This window comes from Ovis aries, chromosome 1 (assembly GCF_016772045.2).
Source record: "Ovis aries strain OAR_USU_Benz2616 breed Rambouillet chromosome 1, ARS-UI_Ramb_v3.0, whole genome shotgun sequence".
NCBI lineage: Eukaryota > Metazoa > Chordata > Mammalia > Artiodactyla > Bovidae > Ovis > Ovis aries.
In genome coordinates, this window is record NC_056054.1 from 263,863,553 (window position 1) to 263,884,439 (window position 20,887).

General features: G+C 48.2%; 1 protein-coding gene across 21 annotated transcripts in view; it reads left to right on the forward strand.

Annotated features, from left to right (window-relative positions):
* The window catches only part of PKNOX1 (PBX/knotted 1 homeobox 1), a 44,667-nt gene that overhangs the window by 20,252 nt on the left and 3,528 nt on the right, over positions 1-20,887 (forward strand). For 18 of the 21 annotated variants that reach the window (XM_060405915.1, XM_060405925.1, XM_060405917.1 and 15 more), the window contains 8 exons: positions 1,854-1,981; positions 3,988-4,159; positions 5,882-6,052; positions 9,502-9,601; positions 10,586-10,683; positions 14,392-14,520; positions 18,203-18,279; positions 20,401-20,573. In XM_060405915.1, the coding sequence (XP_060261898.1) occupies positions 1,854-1,981; positions 3,988-4,159; positions 5,882-6,052; positions 9,502-9,601; positions 10,586-10,683; positions 14,392-14,520; positions 18,203-18,279; positions 20,401-20,573 (1,048 nt within the window). Of the gene's footprint in view, positions 1-172; positions 261-1,853; positions 1,982-3,987; positions 4,160-5,881; positions 6,053-9,501; positions 9,602-10,585; positions 10,684-14,391; positions 14,521-18,202; positions 18,280-20,400; positions 20,574-20,887 lie in introns of all 21 variants that reach the window. The other 3 variants (XM_027960849.3, XM_060405941.1, XM_060405947.1) reach the window with 2 other exon arrangements.

A 20,887-nucleotide genomic window follows, 5' to 3' on the forward strand; every position in this document is an offset into this window, starting at 1 on the left:
CGGTTTTACAGAAAAGCTGGTTGTGGTGATGATCGCAGATTCCCGTGTTGCCCGCTTGCTGGTCTGAGTGGAGCCGGACCATCTGCTCTGTTTCTGTCCGTGGATGTGGGCGGTGGAGGGGGCTCATCTGATGACGCGTGGGGTTCTGTCTGTACTTTTCCTATCCCTGCAGGAGGCGGTCACGATACCCAGCTCCCTGCTTGAGGGTGTAGGGAGCGCCCAAGCCTGGGGCAGCTCACCCACCTGTCACTCCCCACTTGGTGAGATTTGGAGGCTGTGCCCCTCCCTTTCCAAGTTAGGTCTTTCTTTGATGGACAGTTTTATGCCATTCCTGGAATGTTTCCCATTGCAGCAATTTTGTTTTTGTTGACTTTTCAAATTAAGTGTTTCTACTTCTCAGAGATAGGGAATTCTGTTCCAGGCTGCTCTCTTTACCGGAAGTCCTCTGCTATTTCCAAGTGATTTTGTTTCTCAGAGGCACATCTAATGGCGTCCCTGTGGCGACTTCTTGCGGGCTCTGTGCCCTGGGGACCCTGGACCCTCACATGCTCTCACCTCTACTGCCCCTGCAGCTGACCCCCGCCCTGAGGCACTGAGTCCAGGGAGGGCTGGGCCAGTGCTTGTAATAGCTCCGCACCTCCCAGGATGTGGAAAACTGTTGTGAGTGTTCTTCCTTGCAGTAAGCATTTGATTTTCTACAATATAGATCGACCACGTCTACTTAGACAGCCCTCTGAGGGCGAACAGTTAGATTGGTCTTTTTTCATAATCATTTTAAAAAATCCTGAAATAAATCTTAAGCTTTTTAAAAAATAATACTGTCAGACTTCTCTCCAGAAATACTGTTTGATTGGGCTTTTTTAGTCAGTTGCTTTCGGTTTTGGTTTATTTTTTAAGAGAGAAGCTATTCCTGAGTATGCTGTTTCATCCGGAAGCATCATGGAGTGACCTGCTGGCTCTGTTCTGTTGGAGAGAACAAAGCCCAAGGCAGCCTGCAGGGCTGCAGCCCGAGCGCCAGGCTGCCCTCCTGGCAGGACGACTGAGGATAAGCCCCGCCACCCAGGCTCCCCCAAGAGTCTACCTCCTTGAGGGGAAAGGGGAAGCAGCTGGGGGCGGGGCAGGTAGATCCCAGACACCCCAGCCCTGAAGAAGCCAGGGCACTGATCTGCTCAGGGATAAGAGAAGTTAAGGGAGTGGTTTTGTTTTATTTGTAAATCGATTTCTTTTATGTTTAGGGATTTAAATATTCTTCCCCTAAGTTCCAAATAGCACAGCCAGCCAAAGCAATTTCAATGATAATAGCTTCAAGACTTCCTCTTATGTTTAAAGCTGTTCTTTAAACCCAGCTGGTCTTTGCTTTCTAGATGCAGTGACTTTCCTTAAAGTTTTATACCTTGTGTATTCCTGAGTTTAAGGACTGGTAAGGGAGAATTCCAGCCCCATCACACATATGAAGTGTCTTGGGCTTGAGTTGTTTTTGTGACAAGATAAGAGAGCGTGGACTGTTTCTCCTTCTCCAACCACAGCATTACCTGCTGTGAGGATGTTACAGCGAGGAGAGGCGGACGGGTCAGGTCTCACATGCACTGGTTCCCTTCAGAGGTTTTGCAAATAATGTGTTTCACACGTCAGTCCTCTCAATTTTTAAATGGTTTGGAAATCTGACCTTTTTTTTTAACCATTTAAAAGCATATTATTAGTACATTCAAAGGAGCTTTGTTGGTATATTCCTTACGTACTATTGCCAGTTATATAACCACCTGGCAGTTTGCCATTCCTCTGCTTTGAGAGTAGAATACTTAGCAGCAACTTACTTTGTTTTTAGTAACAAAAATACTCTCCTCCTCTCACAGATGCAGGTAGTCACAGAGTTAAAAACGGAGCAAGACCCCAACTGCTCTGAACCAGATGTGGAAGGAGTGAGCCCTCCCCCGGTGGGGTCCCAGACACCGATGGATGCAGATAAGCAGGCCATTTATAGGTAGCGGTGAGATGTGAAGTGTGTGGGTGTTCGTTCAGAGGAGTGATGAGGATGGAGGCCTGGTTAAACCGAAAGTGAGCTGTTGGCTGGGCAGAGTAGTGGGCTGGAATGTGATAATGCTGGGGTGAAAGTTTTCTCAGGTTACCATGTTATTGCTAATATCTTTTTAAAAAACAGTTTTGGAGTATAAGTCTACATTTAGTCAACCTTACAACAAGCAGTCTTTAAGCCCAGCTGATGGTACTAGAGATTTCTACCACAAAGAAGGAGAAACAGGAAGTCTACCCAGTTTCTCCCAGTAAACAGAACACGGGGTGCTTCTGAGCTCACCTTATGAATGGAGAATCACCTCTGCCACCAAAGCCAGACAAAGACAACACAGAAAAAGAAACGTGAAGACCAGTCCGTATGCTTCATGAACTTTGGCATAAAAATCATTAGTAAAATATTAACAAAATCGAGCAGAGCAGCATGGAAAGAGAAGAATATTACTGACCAGGTGGAGTTTATCCCAGGAAGCGAGACTGGTTCACCATTCAGAGATCAACCAGTGAGCCATATGATGTGATCATATCAAGTGATGCCAAGAAGCATTTGACAGAAGTCAACAGCCAGTTATACCTAAAAACCGCCAGTGCAGCAGTCGTAGAGGGGAGCTTTCTTAACCTGATGTAGGGAAACTACCAAAAAACCTATAGCTCACGTCATACTTAATGGTGGAAGATGGAATGTTTTCCCCAAGTCTGGGGACAAGGCAGAGGTGTCCACCCTGGCTCCTCCTGTTCATCTCTGTGGCAGAAGTTCAGCCAGTTCAGTGAGGCAAGACAAGGAAAAGACATATCCAGTTAGAAAGGCAGAAATTAAATTGGCTTTATGCACAAATGATGTGATTGTCTATGTATAGAAAATCTCAAAGTTTACCAAAGAACTTCCAGAATGAAACAATTGAGTTTAATAAGGTCACAGGTTGCAACAGCAACACATAGAAACCAGTCCTATTTTTATACTAATAGTGTACAATTGAAAACTGAAGTTAAAAAGATAATAATACCATTACAAGAGCTCCAAAAAAATTTTGATGTAAATCTGACAAAACACATGCAGAAACTTTATGCTGAAAACTGTAAAACGCCCATGCAGGCAGGCAAAGAAATCGTTAATAAAAGGGCATGCTGTGTTCATGGGCGGGAAGATTCAGCATCGTAAAGATGTCCTGAAATTGATCTTTAGCTCTGTAGCAGTTCCAATGAAAATCTCAGCAGGATGTATTTATACATATAGACAAGTTAGTCGTAAATTTTATATGGAAGTCAAAGAACTAGAGCTGCTGAAACAATTTTGAGCAAGAAGAATGAAGTTGGAAGACTTTGTCTACTTGATTTTCTCAGTGGAGGAGAGGTAGACTCTCCAACAAATGGCGCTGGAGCGGCTGGACATCGATGAGCAGAGAGAAGACCCATGCCCTAAGCTCACATCCGACACAAAAATCTACTCAAAGTAGAATATGGACCTAACGTAAACTCCGGAGTTAGCCAGCTGGTGTTAACCATGCAATGGAATATTATGTGGCCAGAACAAAGAAGGAGGTACTGACTGATACATGTTCCAACAGTGACAAGCCTTGAGGACATCATGCGAAGTGAAAAAAGTCAGACACTGAAGGTCACATAATATATGACTCCATTTGTATAAAATGTCTAGAACTGGCAAATCTGTAAGACGGCAGATTAGTGCTGACCTGGGGCTGGAGTTTGGTGGAGAATGGAGAGTGACTACGAACAGCTACAGGGTTTCCTTGGGGGGTGATCATATTATAAAATTGACGGTGGTGGTTGTACAACTCTGTGAATATACTAAAATCCACCAAATTATAAACTGTAAGCGGGTGAATTGTGTGGCATGTGAATTATATCTCAGCAAAGCTCTTATATAAAACAGTGCGTATATACGTACTAAAGCATTTTCATGAAAATGTAGAACACATATTTTAACATTTTCCCCCCCAGGCATCCACTATTTCCATTATTAGCTTTGTTGTTTGAAAAATGTGAACAGTCTACCCAGGGCTCAGAAGGCACAACTTCTGCCAGTTTCGATGTGGACATTGAGAACTTTGTGAGGAAGCAGGAGAAGGAGGGAAAGCCCTTCTTCTGTGAAGATCCAGAAACTGACAATTTAGTAAGTAAAATTCGCGGTTTTCATTTTTATTTCTTCTAAATTTAACCTGTTCAGTAAATTGTACATCTCTAATTAGAACTTTGGATTGTTTTTGGTTTTGCTGAAGCGGGGAATTTTCCATTTCTTGAGATCAGCCAGGTCTCCAGCATTCTCCAGTGACCCCTTCCTGTAGTAATCCAGCCAGATGGCTTGAGCCTGTGAGCTGAGTGGGCCAGGAGTTCAGTCCCTCCCGAGTGTTTGGAAGGCCCTCTGGGATTGCCGTGCCCCCTGCCTTGCTTCCCAGGCAGTGTGTCTGAGCCCAGCATCAGCTCTCAGCTCTCCCCTGATCGTGGACCCTGGCTTTGCTCTGGAGGCCAGCACTGCTGGTGGGTGATAGACTGTGTGAAGACCTGGGGCGGAGCAGGCATGAGCACAGAGCCGGGGCCAGCTTAACAGAGCCTCTGGCGCCCCTTGCGGCCTCCTTGGCCTTTCTGTCCGAGCCAGCCCGGCTCACGAGGGCATCTTCCTCCCAGGTGCAGTGCTCCCAACCTCTGCGTTCTCTGTGCTTTCTGAAGGCCGCGGAGAGTTCCTTGGGGTGACGTCACTGTGGTGCCCCAGGGGAGCGGTGCCCTCCAGCACTGGCAGCCTGTGTCTGGGACGTGTTCCTCCACCAGATCCCCGCTGGAGTCGGCCAGCTCTCAGACCACAGCCTGAGGCCCCTCATTAGCAGGGAAGGGTTTTCGGAAAACTTCCCTGGATAAACTGCCCTGGTTTTAGGTGCTGTTTTTAATTTCTTAGTATATATTCACCCTTACAGCTAGATAGATTTTCTAGATGAGGTGTCTGACTTTGAGTCTGAGTCCTCGTCTTGGAAATGGAACCAACAGCTCCCGCTCTCTGGGGATGAAGGCCATGTGCTCTCCCTGCCTCTGGCCCTCCACGTGCTGCCATCAGTGAGGAGGGAGCAGGAGTGCCAGTGTGGGCCAGGCTGGCAGGGACCAGGGCCCTCCTGCTGGACGCCCCACACAGGGCCAGCGGGGCTGGCATGTGGTCATTCTCAGCATCAGCTGGCTGGCTGGCTCACTCCACAGAGATGCCTGAACTGCTGCACCAAGGTCACGGGGACCGAGCTGAGTTTTAGGTTGTGGGTTCACAGGAAGTGGTGTTTGTGGTGCTGGTTCATCACTGGTATCCACGTTATGTACTACTAGGAGGCAAATTACTCCCAAATTTAGTGCCTTTGTGTAAAACTGAAGAACTTTTCAGGAAAACTGTAAGAGAAAATCTTTAGGATCTGGGGCTAGTCTAGGGCCGGGCAGAGAGTTCTTAGACTTGACACCAAAAGCAGAATCCATTGCAAGCAGAGTTGGTAAGTTGAACTTCTTCAAAATTAAGAGGCACCTGGCGGGTGGGCACAGGTTCATCCTCGTTTACAGATGAAGGAACAGGAGCAGAGTGAGGGTGAGTCACCAAGGGGGCCGAGATTGAGCCCGGCAGCTCCCAGACTGTGCCTGCCATCTGGGAGGCGGGCCTCCCCCTCTACTCACCAGCTGAGCCCGACACCAAGCCACAGGGCAGCGCAGCTGCAGTGCTTGGTGGTCCTGCAGACTCTGACGTCTTCCTCCTCCTGGTCCTGGCAGCCCAGGCGGCCGTGTCTGTGCAGGAGACCTGTGTGGTGATGATGGCCGCTTACCCTCGTGCTCCCTGGTTCTTGTCTGAAAGTTTCGATTTTCTTGCTTCTAGATGGTAAAAGCCATCCAGGTTCTGCGTATTCATCTTCTTGAGCTGGAAAAGGTTAATGAACTCTGCAAAGATTTCTGCAGTCGCTATATTGCTTGTCTAAAAACGAAGATGAACAGCGAGACTCTCCTGAGTGGGGAACCTGGCAGCCCATACTCTCCCGTCCAGTCCCAGGTATTTACGTCAGGGCTGCATGCCTGTTGGGTCACCACGGTGTCGGCAAGGGTGAAGCATGTGGGCGTCTAAGGCCACTAGCCCTGTCAAGATGGGGGGGTGGGCGGGGGCTGTACTCAGCCGTCCTGCTCTGAGGAGCCCCCAGGTCTCTGAACGTGGCCTGTGCTGGGAACACACATGGCCCCTCAGGCCAGAGAGACCACCTGCCTGGGCTTCACGCCGTGAACCAAGTGGGCCTGACTGCGTCCTACGCCAGAGCCCAAGGCAGAGCACCAGTCATTGCTTTGTTTCTCTTTTTGTAAATGAATGTATTAAATTGTGGTAAAGCACACAACACAGAATTGACCACCTTGACCATTTTAGAGTGCACAGCTTGGGCGTTAAGCAGCCTCACAGGGTTCTGCAGCCATCCTCACCATCATCTCCAGAACGTGCCATCTTCCCAGCCTGAAGCCCCGTCCTTATGAAACAGACCCCTCGCCGTCCGCTCCCAGCCTGAAGCCCCGTCCCCGTGAAACTGACCCCTCGCCCTCCCCGCCCCCGCCCCTGGCCCCTCCATCCTGCTTTATGTCTCTAGGAGCTTGACTGATCTAGGTACCTGGTGGGGGTAATCATGCCGCGTGTTTCCTTCTACGTATTTTACTTAGCATAACGTCGAGCTCATCCACGCTGAAGCACTGTTGCATTTAACCACTGAAAGTGTGTGCTAACATTTCACTGTGGTTGTCTTTCACATTAGCCGTCAGGGAAACGACAGCCGTCTTTTCACGTGCTGATTTCCATCTGAGTATCCTCTTTGGTAGAATGTCTACTCACGTCTTTTGCCTATTTTCCAACTGGATTTTTTAAAAATTGTTGACCTTTGAATGTTCTAGATCCAAGTCCTTCATTAGATATATTGTTTGCCAATATTTTCTCCAAGTCTGTAGCTAATCTTGCATCCTTTTAATAGGGTCTTTTGCAGAGCAAACCTTTTACATTTTGATAAAGTCCTATTTATCAAATCTTTTATGAGTCACACTTTCAGTGCCAAGTCTAAAACTCTATGTCTCACCCTAGATTCCAAAGACATTTTTCTCTTACCTTTTTTTTTTCTAAAAATTTTATATTTTACATTTAAACCTGTGACCCATTTTGAGGTTTGTTTTTATGCCGATGTTTGTTGAAAAGGCTGTACTTACTCCATGGAATTACCTGTGCACTGTTGTCAAAAATTAGTCGGCTATTAGTAGGGCCCATTTTTGTGTTCTCTGTTATGTGTTTCTAGACTGTCTAGTCTTGATACTTGTTGCTGTATGTGTCTCAAAACTGGGTGGGTCAATTTCTCCTAGTTTATTCTTTCTCAGAATTATTTTTGGTATTCTAGTTCCTTTGCCTTTCCTTATAAATTTTATAATTGTTTTTCAGTTGCTAAGTCGTGTCTGACTCTTTTCGACCTCATGAACTGCAGTATTCCAGGCTTCCTTGTTTTTCACTTTCTCCTGGGGTTTGCTCAAACTCATGTCCATTGAATCGACGATGCTATCCGACCACCTCAGGCTCTGTCGCCCCCTTCTCCTCCTACCCTCAATATTTCTCAACATCAGGGTCTTTTCTAGTTAGTTGACTCTTCCCATCAGGTGGCCTAAGTGCTGGAGCTTCAGCTTTAGTGTCAGACCTTCCAGTGAATATTCAGGGTTGATTTCCTTTAAGATTGACTGGTTTGATCTCCTTGCCCTCCAAGGGACTCTCAAGAGTCTTTTCCAACACCACAGTTGAAAAGCATCAGTTCTTCAGTGCTCAGGTTTCTTTATGGTCCAACTCTCACATCCATACATGACTCCTGGAAAAACCATAGCTTTGACTAGACAGAGCAAGTGTCTTTTAATTTTGTGGCTGCGGTCACCATCTGCAGTGATTTTGGGACCCAGGAAAAGTCTGTCACTGCTTCCATTTTTCCCCCTTTTATTTGCCATTAAGTGATGGGACAGGAAGCCATAATCTTAGTTTTAGTTATCTTTTTGGATACAGTCTTTGGCTAACTTTGGTATCAAATGAATTGGAGCGTATTCCCTCCTCTTCTGTTTTCTGGAAGAGACATGGAGAACTAGTGTTAGTTCTTCTTTAAATGCTTGACAGAATTCTCCAGTGACACTACCTAGACCTGGAGATTTCTTTTTGGGGAGTTTTAAAATTACTAATTCAGTTTCCTTGTTAGTTATAGGGCTATTCAGATTATCTGTTTCATGCTGAGTTTTGCACTTTGCAGATGTCAAATTTATGTGTGTTGAGTTGTTGACAGTAGTGTTCCTCTTTCATCTTTTGATGTCTTTAGGGTCTTTTTAGGCCCTGTTTCATTCCCAATAGTGGTAATTTGTTTTTTTCTCTCTCTTTTTTTTTCCTGTCAGTCTTACTAGGGATTTGTCAGTGTATTGACCTTTGCAGAGAACCAGCTCTTATCTCTGCTTTGTCTGTTTTTCTATTTTCAATTTCATTATTTCTGTTTTCATCTTTATTATTTCCTTCCTTCTGCTGCCTTGGTCTCATTTTGCTCCTCTTTTTCTGTGTTCCTGATGTGGGAGCTTAGATGACTGACTTAGATGGCTTTATATTTATGCAGCAAACTTGATGTAGACTGACTGGAGTTTTTATGTTCAAATCGATGTGATGGTGCACAGAGGAGTTATCTCTGAAGGATATCCACATAGGCTGTTTAACCCCTTAAATGTCTGGGTGCCTGCTCTGTGCCAGATCTGTGCTGGAAGCCAGGTGCAGAGAGCCTGTCCTTTGTCAACTCCCAGGGCAGCCATCACAGAAAATGGATAAATTAGCCCATTTGGGTCTGACCTCAGATGAGTAGATCCTCCAGTGTGGTGTTACAGACGTTTGCATGGCTCTTGCAGTCGGCCAGATGCAGACCCAGCACCCCACACACTTGAACGCTGGGGGCTCTGATGTGCTCTGTGCAGTGGGAAGGGCAGGTACAGACTCTGCTGCCCTAGGGTGTGCCCCCACCCCCCGCGGCAACCCCCCCCCCCACCACAGCCCCAGCATGTGGCATCATCTTCTGAATAGTTCATCTTGTCCAGGAGGCTTTGGTTCTTGGAAAACTCTGAGCTGAGTTGAATGGAAAAGGTGTGTCACGAGATCAGGTAATTTTTGTCTTCCTAATCATACCTCCAGGGCTGTAGGGTGTGTTTAGTGTGCTGATGAGGTGAAAGATAATCTTTGGAAGCTAAACTGAGAGCACTATCTCAGTATTGATCTTCATATTTAACAGTCAGTTTTGCATCTCTTGGTTTCCAGATACGGATGTAGCACATGCCTTGTGAAGACTTGTCATCTGGTGATGCTCTTTGCTCGAGCATCTTTCCTTTATTAATGATGCCTTTATGCCACTTGCTGTGAAGTGTTAACCATGGGTTTTCTGTTTTCTGATAACCTCTTTGCTGTGTGTTTCTGACTTGCAGCAGATTCAAAGTGCCATCACAGGCACTCTTAGCCCCCAAGGAATTGTGGTGCCAGCATCCGCTTTGCAGCAGGGGAATGTCACCATGGCAACAGTGGCAGGTACGATGACAGAGAAAGAGACACTTTCCTTGAGCTTTTGCAGGAAAAAGTCCTTCACATTAGAATGAAGCAGCACATAACCAAGGTTTCTAATTACTGCCAGTTTCCAGTACAGGACCACCAGCATCTAGATCTCTTTGAATGTCTGGTTCTTGTTAATCCTCAGTAACAAATATATTATGCAAATTGTGTTTCCCTGTCAAAAAATATGGGAAGGAAAGGTTTTATTAGAAGTTGAAAATACATAGCAAAAACCACCTGAAATTTTTAAATAGCACAGTTTTTAATTGTCCTCCTAGCAGCACCTGGAAAATCTTAAGTTGTTGTTGAGTTTTCCAAATTTGCTGGCGTATTGAGTGCAACACTTTCATGGCATCATCTTTTAGGATTTGAAATATCTCAGCTGGAATTCCGTAAGTTGTATTATTAATTGATGACAAGGAATGAAAATGCAGTCTTAATGTTGGGATTACCTGTTCTTGATGCACCAAGGAACTGTAGACTCTGTCCTCCTTCCTGTGATGGTTTTTAGTAGACGTTGCACATCAGAACCATCATGAAAAGGGCAAGGGCACTGAAGCAGGGAGTGAAATTGAGGCTGAAACCCCCACATAATCTCACAAAAGGAAACCTCCCCAGGAAGATGAAGGCGCATTGGATGAAAGAAACAACTAGAGTAAAAAGAACTGTGATCTCATACCTTTGCCTGAGTCCTTTAAGACATACCAGGAAATAGAGGCAAGCCAAGGAAGGGGCTCATGGACTGCCCACCTCCCCCAGCCACCCTCCCACACTGTCTCATGAGGAGCCCTGGCTGCCCTCCACCCCACCCTGGAAGTGAAAGGTCAACTAGCAAGGTGCTGGTGACCGTCTGAAATGATTTTCAAAGCCCGTAAGCTACGGCTTTATTCTTCCATGACTACGTTGAGGCATGGTGTTCACTGTCGAGGTTTGGGGTGATTTAACTTTTCTTGTCCTTTCCAGGGGGTACAGTCTATCAGCCTGTCACAGTTGTCACTCCCCAAGGCCAAGTGGTGACACAGGCGTTGTCGCCTGGTACCATCCGGATCCAGAACTCCCAGGTGAGTGGAAGTGGGCTGGGTGGGGTGGGGGTGAGCACGTGTTCACAGTGCAGGGGGAAGGTGGGGCGCGTGTTCCCAGTGTGGGGCACAGGTGGAGCTCTCCCCTCTGGATGAAGGTCATTGTCCCAGGCCTGCTTCCTCAGGTACTTCCCAGTTAACCTGAATGTCCATGTTGCCTGTCTTTTTCACTTTTCATCTGTCTTATCGTTGCAAAGTCCAGAGAAGCCTAAGGAGGGACTTCCTTGGTGGTCCAGTGGTTAAGACTCTGCCTTCTGATGCAAGGGGGCTGGGTTCGATCCCTGGTTGGGGAACTAAGATCCCACATGCTACATGACCAAAACATATATAAATAAAAATTAATTAATGAAAAAAAAAAAATCAAGCCTTCAGAGAAGCTTAAGGAAGGAGGAAAATGTCTCTTAGGACCCCTCCCCACCACGTTGGGCTGTGCAGCTGTCTCCACTGCTGGAGATTGGAGGCTGTGTAGACGCATCCTTCCCAGACCCCTGGAGGTTCGCGGCAGACTGCAGGCCTCTAGCTAAGGGTGTAGGGTCGGGCTTGCAGCAGTGACGGTGCTGTGAATGCTGTGGTGTGCCCCACCTTGAGGCCCTCCTTCCCTCTCTGTGCCTTTGAGATGAAATAAGGCCGGTCTCCTCTCTATTCTAGGCACATACGCAGCTGTTGTTTCCCCCACTTCGCTGGGTTCACATCAGAAGCAGTGTTTCTGTCATCAGTACTTATTTCAGACCGTTGTTTACATTAGTTCTCTTTGGTCTGCACGGATGTCTTCTACATCCTTATTGGCTACTTTGAGGCCCAGCCCTAGGCGTGTCAATGTTTTCCTAACTCAGAAGCAGGTGTGAGAAGGCCTGGGCAAGGGGCATGCTGGGCCCACGGGCCCACGACACGAGGTGGCTGCCCAGGCCCAGCAGTGGGGGGAGTGGGGCTAAGCCCCCTAGCACCCTTCCTTCACCGCCCCACCACGAGCCTGCTTTCCCTGAAGTTTTCCACTTACAACGGCTCTGAACATAGAGCTGGCTTGCAGAGCATTTCCTAGCATCATAGCGAAGAATTAGAGGAAGAGCACTCTTAAATCACTTGCTTATTTGTTTTGTAGAGGTTCATTCGTGCAGTCATTTAAGGGAGAATATGAATTTTCTCTAGTTTACAGAGCAGAAGTGCAGAGTGTCGGTGGGGTCAGTGGAGCCCCTCCTAACATGCAGCATGGCCGATGAGCGAGCCCCGTCTGCCCTGGTCCTGGCCAGCCCCGCAGGCCCTCCCCCGCCCTTGTCGCCTCCCTGCCATGTCCCGGGTGTCTGTGACTTCCAGGGCAGCAGGGCTGGGAGCAGAGAAACAAGCCCTGTGGGTTTTTTCACAGAAGAGTGAATAGATTTGACGGGGGCCCTGGTGGGGTGTGCTGGGAGTGATAAAACCTGTAGATTTGCAGGTATGGTTCTACCAGAACTATCTGGGCTGCTCTGTGCCAGGCACTGCCAGGGCCTTGCATCCTCCAGTCTGGGACATTTCCCTGAACTCTGTGACGCCTCCACCCCCATGCACATCCTCTCCTTCCAGAGCCCTTACTAACTGGACACGCGACCTGCTAGGCTGAGTCTACGGATTTTTCTGTACTGTTGTCTTTGTGTTCCCACTGTCCACTTTTTGTCTACATTCTGAGAAATTTCCTTTTACATTCCGACCCATCTATTAAATTTAAAATACTAAGCGTAGTTTTAATTTCTAAGACTTTTCTTAGCCCTCTGTGGTTTTTTTTTTTTTTTTTGAAATCACATCCATGAAGGTCCCCTGTCCATTTCCTCTGCATCACACCCGGCTCATTGCGTTGGTGTTTGCGGTTTGTGATAGAGGCTTTTGGGTGTCTGGGGAGAGTTGACTGTTCTTCTCAGTATAAACATGAATGCTGTCTGCTGCTTGTCAGGCTGTGGGCCGTGGCAGCTGGCTCTTCTGTGGCCTGACCTCCAAATTCTGCCCTCCTCCTTCTGCAGTTTTGCTGGAGCAGACTTAGATTTCTTGCTTGGGGGAGGGGCAGGAGTGGGCGGGGATCTCGCACTTCCATGCAAACCTTCCTCACCCTCTTTCTAGCCTTGCCCCCCTCCTCCTGCCTTCCAGCTATGCTCAGGCTGAAGCCTCTGCTCTGTTTCTTGCAGGGCTGGGGCCTGTTGGTCATCCGCTGAGACTGATGGGGTGGTGGGGTCTCACTCCTGCTTAAATTTTCACCCAGGTTCCTAGGCTTATAAATCTCCCTGCCACGTGCAGGCCCAGGCAGTGCTGGAGGGCAGCAGGCTGGGCGTGCTGGTCCCCTCGCAGGCCCTCAGCCTAGTTGCCTCCCCAAACCCTCTTGGTGGTGTCCGTGAAGTCGAGACACAGCCAGCTGTCACTTTCCCTGTTGATGAAGCCACATGTGCTTTCACCCTGCATAAGAAAAGGGGCACCGAAATGGAGCCCCGTGTCAGATTTCATGAAGAAGGCCGTAAATGAGGCAGGCACATCTCAGGCTCCATTCCAGCCCCAGTGGAACTAGTTTTAAAAGTCCGCACGCACGCACGTACATGAGTGTACAGGCAATGCTTCATACTGCCCAGTCCTTCAGTAAAAACACACGTGCATCCCAGAAAACAGTCATGTTCGCGGCAGTAATCTTGAGTTTTCAGAAATTTTAGATACAGTTAATGTTGTAATTTCTCCTTTAATTCATAAATTCTGTTTAAATGTTGGTGTTCATTTATCCAAAATGATATAAATCCGGAGGAAGTACAAGTAATATAGTGAAAATATATTTCACCCTCCAAAATGAACTTCCAAACTCTATAAACTATGTTGATGACTATCTGATACTGAAACTGACTCGCAGAAGCCACTGCATGTTTGCATGTATAAAGTTTGCCTCGTCCGTAAGCCCTAAGTTAAAGCACAGATCCCAGCGGCAAGGCCCTGCTATGCCAGTGTGGAGGCCGCCACGTGGGCCATGGTTTTGTCCCTGGTCTGGGTGGTGAGCACCATGGCCCTGTGTCTCTGCAGCAGCTGGGAGTGAGGTGCTGCCTGGGGCGGGCGCGGGGCCCCAAGCTCTCTCCCCGTGTATATGTGGCAAGACCCCATCTGAGGGGTGTTACACATGCATCCTTTTCCTTCCAAGATGGAATGAACAGGCATCTCATACTCTGCTCAGGGTAAGGGAGGTCATGTCTCAGATGGCTGTGGAGCCGTCTGGGCCGAGGTCGCCAGGCCCTCCAGCCCCTCTGTCTACACTTCCTTCCTGTTCTGGCCTGGCTCCTCTAGTTAGTGGCTCTTCTGGCTTCCCTGTTGTTTCTCATTGGTTGCTTTTAGGCTGGGAATGGGTGTTGTCGTGTCTGTTGCTAGAGGCAGTGAGATGAGGACAGGTATGCACAAGAAGGGGCGCACCTGTCTGCAGAGGGGGAGACTCTTCAGAGTGGATGACTCAGTTGACTTCTCAATGCCCGTCCCACCTGCCTCACTTGCTATAGCTGAGACATGAGTGTAAATAGTTACAATGCGGGGACCAAATCCTCAGAAAGCTAACCCATATGGAGTCCAAGTGTTTGTGCTTGTACTATAAATAACTTGTTTACCCAGAAGAGCCTTGGCTGTTCTCGCCACCTACAGTCTTAAGCCAGTTGGATTTGCCATCACGTTCTGTGCTGTCTAACGTTATTTTCAATTGTTTAAAAGCTTCAGTTACAGTTAAACCAAGATCTCAGCATCTTGCATCAAGATGACGGCTCATCTAAGAACAAGAGGGGGGTCCTGCCGAAGCACGCCACCAACGTGATGCGGTCCTGGCTCTTTCAGCACATCGGGGTGAGAACGGACGTGACTGCCCCGTTAGCACGGCTTCGAGATGCTTTCTTTCTGCTTATTGTTTAGGAAACATTGACTTACATGGGCTGGTAGGCCAGGTTTTAAGAATCGGTTTTGTTGACTGTCCATAGTGCATAGACCACGAGACAGGAGGGAGGGCTACCCAGAATTGGAGAAAGCCTTCAGGAAACTAAAATCAATCAGGGTTACCACTAGTGAGAGGGAATCCCTGAGTTCAGCCAACATTAACAGTGCCTGAGCCTGAGAGAAACTGCCTGTGGAATGTACCTGGGGGGAGGTGAGGCCGATTAGAGACAAATGGTGGGGCAGACAAATGGTGCTTTCAGGCAAAACCTTGCAAAATAGTTATGTTTTATATGTATTATGGGCTTCCCTGGTGGCTCAGACTGTAAAGAATCTGCCTGCAATGTGGGAGACCCAGGTTCGATCCTGGGTTGGGAAGATCCCCTGGAGAAGAAAATGGCAACCCACTCCAGTATTCCTGCCTGGAGAATTCTATGGGCAGAGTTACAGTCCATGGGGTCACAAAGAGTCAGACACGACTGAGCAACTAACACTTTCAACACTTTATGTATGTTGGATTTGAAAGGGAGGTGAGGAGTTGAGCTTGTGGGCAGAGTGGTTGGCAGATGGGCTATTGACTGTGAAGCGGAGCTTGGTCTGTTGATTCCATGGGAAGACTTGCTCATGACCCATCCAAGCTGCAGTCTTCATGCCCCTGACTCAGGAGAGGGGGTGACCCTGAGTAGTTTTCAGGGGTGACAGTGGTGTAGCTGCTGGGTCGGGAAGGACAGGCTGACCTTTGAGGGGTAGGGGGAGGTGGAAGGGGGTGGAGGCAGGAAAGTGCTCACCCACTGAGTTACAGCCTGTCCAGGTGGAAGAGGGGGGCAGGGGGGCTTGTGGGCAGATGCGGAGGCTGCCTCTGGCATCCAGAGGGGCGGGAGGCCAGGAAGGCTGGCAGGAAGCCCCTCTCCACCAGACATTTCCATCCACGAGGTTTTCCTTCCATGGTCCTGCCCGGGGCTGCTCCTGGGTTAAGCCGGTGGGCCCAGACCTGCCCCTTGGCATCACGACCGTCATCACACCCTGCAGCCGCATCCTCACTGCCCCCACCTCCTTGCCTCTCTGCCCCATGTACCGTGGTGCCCTCAGGTCTCCACAGTCCCCCTTTCCCCGCAGAGGTGCCCGCCACCTGGGCCAAGGGCAAGATTGTTCCTTGGCATCTTTGTCCTCCCTTGACTGGGAGCCCCAAGGCCAGCGCCCGATTGTCGCCTCGTGTCCCCTTGGGGCTTGGTCCTGGTCCCTGCTAAGCCTCTTTCCTCTGCCTGACGTCAGGCTCTGCGTGCTGGGCCCTGGTGGGAGGGCACAGCTCACGCACACATGTGGGAGGAGAACACTGTTGTTTGCTGCAGTGCAGCCTCATGGGGAATTTGGTCTCAGAAAGAGTCAGAAGGAAATGGAGATTTCATGGCTAGAATGTCACAGTGATGTTCATTATAATAATGGGGAATGAGGTGTTGTGTGAATCAGGATCCGTGGATTTGATGGGAGGTTGTGCAACTAGTTAACACGGTGAATGGGGGCCCAAAGCACTAGGAAGCTGAGGTACCTGGTGAGAAAGCAGATCGTACGTGTTTCTAAGTATGCTGTGATTACTACAGCTAGTGAGTACGTCTGTAATGTAGTGATTGGACTATTACACACACAACGGAATTGGGTTTTTTCCTATTGTTTCCTTTAAGGTATTAATCATTTCTAAAATAGACCTTGCTCATAGGTTCATTTTAAAATGCCAATTTTTTTCCCGTGTAAACATTTTCTATGTCTTCTTGCCCTCGTTTCCTGTAAATATTATCCTCCCTTTGGGTTTTCCTCACACTCTAGGCAGAAGTTGTCCCTTTTTTTTTTTCCTGGTTTGTGTACTTGCTTCCTGTCACCTTTTTATTTTACAAGCTTTTTAGAGGACAAGAACGATATTTCTGTTCGCAGAAGCTCTCAGATGGCTCCATGTGCGCTCCTGTGGAATGAAAGTGAGTTACTGTCAGTCAGTGTGAGGCACTGGAGCGCAGCTGAGATGAATCTGCTGCTGTTCCATTGTCCCCAAGATACACAGTGATTTTTCCAACACAGGATGGTCACTTAAGAACTGAAACACGCTCCCACCTCCTTTGTGGGCACTGCCCACTCTCTGAGGTCCTGGTCGGTGCAAAATGAGGGATTTGAGTGCATGTAGGTTTTAGAGTAGATGTCTCTCTGGTCCCCCATGAGGACGATAGTCACCTCTGGACACGTTATTCCTGTAGATAGAAATTACCTTCCTTTGGTGCTTCTGTGAATTTTGGTACAAGCATGTCACACTTCTCAGATGTCGCGATTTCTGCGAGTTGGAGGCTTGTGGCAGCTCAGCGTGAATCAGATCTGTTGGTGCTGTTCCTGACAGCATGTGGTCACTCTGTGTCTCTGGGTCATGCTTTGGTAATTCTCGAAATATTTATTTCAGACTCTTTCGTCATTATATTTGTTAAGATGATCTGTTCTCAGTCATTTTTGATGTGACTTTTGTGAAAAGATCATGACTTGCTGACGACTCAGGTGAATGGTTAGTGATTTTTAGCAATAAAGTTTCTTTTAATTAAGGTGTGTACTTTTTTTTGGACAAAAATGCTTATTACACATTTATTGGACTACAGTATAGTGTAAACACAACTTATATACATTTTTGGAAGCAGAACAATTTGTGGCCCATTTATTGCAATGTTTGATTTAATGAGGTAGGGTGGAACTGAACCCACAGAACAGAACAGAACCTATGTGTGTCTGTATTTACTTCTGGTTTAATTCCGTTTTTTCTAAGTGATATATCTCAGTCATCCATGAAAGAAGGAGGAAATAGCAGACACCCCTTCCCCAGCCCCCAGCTGAGCTCTCTGCCAACAGCACTCGTTAGCCCAGCAGACACTGTTAGGAGACCTCAGTGCATCCCGTCCACTTCATGCTCACAGTTCCTGTGACAGAACGTGTCACCTGGACATGATGGCCTGGGGCAGCCTGTCCAGGCCGCTTCCTGCCGCCTCCTGTTCCACCAGCCCAGGATGGGGAGGGTGTGCCCTGCCTTGCTTGGGTTCCTCGTCTGTGAGTGTGCAGAATCAGTGGATTCCTGTGTAGGATGTACACAGGTGATCACATTATCTGTTGTGCTGCGGGTCAAAACGCAGCCATTTATCTGCTTTAAATGTTTAAACTGCTTTTAAACAGTTTATCGTTCTGAAATGACACCTGTGAAGCTGATAGAAAAACCAAAAGTTGTATCGGGTGCTTAGAACAGCACCTGGCAGAGCCTCTGGCATCCCTCCACTTCCAGCGCTCTTACCGTCACCTCTTGCCTCCCCGTGCCCTTTGAGCCAGACTCCCATCTCGACGACACCTCTGCCTGGGCTTCCACCAGCTGCTGCCACACCTGTGTTCTTGGGCAGCTGGGAGAAAGCCTTCATTCTGTTTTAGGCATTTCTGGAAAAAATATAAGACTAAAGTTAAGTTTTAGGTAAAAGCACTGTTCACACCAGTTTTCACTAACAATTATTTGTGTGCTTCTGTTTTACCAGGGTGGTCTTGAATTCCTTTTTAAAAGTAAAGTTCACGGTGACACTCCTTTTATTTTCAGCATCCGTACCCGACAGAAGATGAGAAAAAACAGATTGCTGCTCAGACAAACTTGACACTACTCCAAGTGAACAACTGGTAAGACGCGCCCGCTTTCTGAAACTGCGGTCAACAGCACACCTGGAAATCCTGGCGCCAGCGAATAGTGCGGTGTGGGGGGATTACATGCGCATTCCTCTGTTATCAGAGTCTGGAATTGGCGGCAGGACACTTAAGCATAAATCGCACACACTTTCACCTAAGTTTTGTGACCGATGCCCAAGAACTTTTCACTATGATGTCCTCGCTCAATCAGAAATGCGTTTCTCCAGGGCCTCCCCCCACCCCCACTTAAACCATCATGTTTTGTGGATGAGTTTCCCTGGGCCGTGGACGGCCGAGGTGAGTTCACCTGATCACTGGTGGCCCCCTTCTCCCCCGACTCCTTTTGAGACCCTGTATCCTTTGTTCAACAGTGATGTGGGGAGGCAGCCCCCCAGCTGGCCGGCCACAGGGGTCCTGCCCCACAGCAGGCCTAAGGGGTCCTGAGGAGGAAATGTGTGCTTCATCCAGGAAGCACCCTGTTGTGGCTCTGGTGTCACGTGTCACTGTGGACACTGGGGCCCTGACCGCACGTTTCCCCTGAAGTTAGAGGCGCTGATGCCACTGAGTGGCACGGGGTGTGTCACTAAAGTGTCACCAAGGGTCACTAAACGTGCACTTGCATTGCACTTTTAGCCATCGGCCTCATTTTTTACTGACTATTTTACTTGTCATTCAGACGTACGAAATGATTTCAGCTTAACAACATTGGCACGTGTAAAAGAAGACAGTTTCTACCACTTGTAAACATTGTTGTATTTTCATTTTAGCTGTTAAAATGTAAATTTGAAGGTCAGGTAGATTCCAATGTAAGCAATAAAAATTTTCCATTTTGTGCAGTTATACACGCAGGAGCTATGCTTTGGCACTGCATTAAGCATTTCTACTGTCTTGCCTTTGAGCTATTCTTTTTGACTTAAGTGCCAGTTATAAGCCATGGTGCTGGATTATTTCCTGTTGGATCTTTTAAACAGAGTGTTACCAAGAGTCGAAAGGCTCTGAGTGTTTGTTGCTGTGAGTTCTGTCAGGTCTTGCTCTGTGACAGTCACCAATGTCTTCACGGTGTCCCATTTAGAAACTGTGTTTTGACTCGGTGACTGACGGATGGGCGAGGGGCGGAGGGCAGAGCGCTGCCTCTGGCTGTGCTGATGGTTGGTGGCTTGTCAGCCTCTTCACCTGTGGGCCCCTGCTGCTCCTAGCTTGCTCCTCTGCTATTAACAGAATTGTCTTTTCTAGAAGGTTTGACCTCAGCTTTTCCTTTTAAAATTAATAACAATTTAATACATGTCTTTTATAAATTCTAAAATTTCTGAAGTCTTCTAGTGGCTATTTTTACCTTTTGTGACTTTCTTTCTTTATATATTTGCAAAAATTGTATTTTGGAGTGAATTTGAACACATCCATCATTAGCTCATGCCTGTGCCTCGTAGAAGCTTTGACAGAGAAGGACAGACAGACGTAGAGATGTCAGCGGGCTTCCCTCCCAGGTCATGCTGGGGTCCGTGGTGTGCCGAGGGGCTGTTGTGACCCTTCAGTCCAGCTCACGCTCAGCTGCAGGGACCAGCGATGGTCTCTGAATGAAGCTCTGTGGTGTCAGCCTGTTCATATCTAGTATTAGAATATGTCCTCAGGCAATTGGAAATTTTTTGAATCTTAGTATTTCACAATTAGGCAGCCTCAGAGCTGGACATCTATCCACACTCAGGGCCTGACTGGGTGGGCTCTCAGAGACGCCACCGCCTGCGGGCCTCGGGCGCCGGAGGCTGCAGGGAGCCTGGTTCTGCTGCTCTAACCTGCCGCTTCCTTAGAGAAGGGCATATTACATCCACAGTTTGAACAGTGTTGTCCCTGTCATCGTGAATACCCAATTCATAGACATGGATAAATCAGTGTGGAGAAGGGACATTGTGGGACGGTCTGTCTTTATTCAAGTGAATTACTCTAAAAACAGCCCTACTCTCTGGAAGTTTAGGTGAGATGCTTGGCGTTACTTTTAAGCACTTCTTACAGCAGGGAATACGTGGTCACATTCATGTGGTTTGTGAAGCACCTGGCCTGTCGTTGAGGCCACAGGGGCCTTGGAAAGGCCATTTTGACATGAGTATTTCCTTCACACAGGTTCATCAATGCAAGAAGACGAATCCTACAGCCGATGTTGGATTCTAGTTGCTCAGAAACTCCAAAAACAAAGAAAAAAACTGCTCAGAACAGACCCGTCCAGAGGTTTTGGCCTGACTCCATCGCCTCGGGAGCAGCACAGCCAGCCGCCAGTGAGCTGACTGTGTCTGAAGGTGGGCACCAGGCTGGGCGACCCCGTCCTGCGGGTGCGGGCGAGGCGGTAATCCAAGGGCAGGCAGCAGTCTTGCTGCGTCCACCGTGGGGACAGTGCTGGTCCAGGTGCCCGTCGGCAGTGCAGGTGTGCCCAGGAGAGTGGGGTGTGCGGCCAGACGCCCGAGGCCGCCCCCGTCTCTCTGCCCCTCCCGTGCCAGTGCAGAGTGTGTGTGTGTCATGCGCCCACTGCCTGGGATTTCACCCTTTGTGTCCCCTCAGGCTTCATCCAGCTGTGCGGTCTCCTGGCGCGGAGCCTTCACGGCCCAGCGTCACT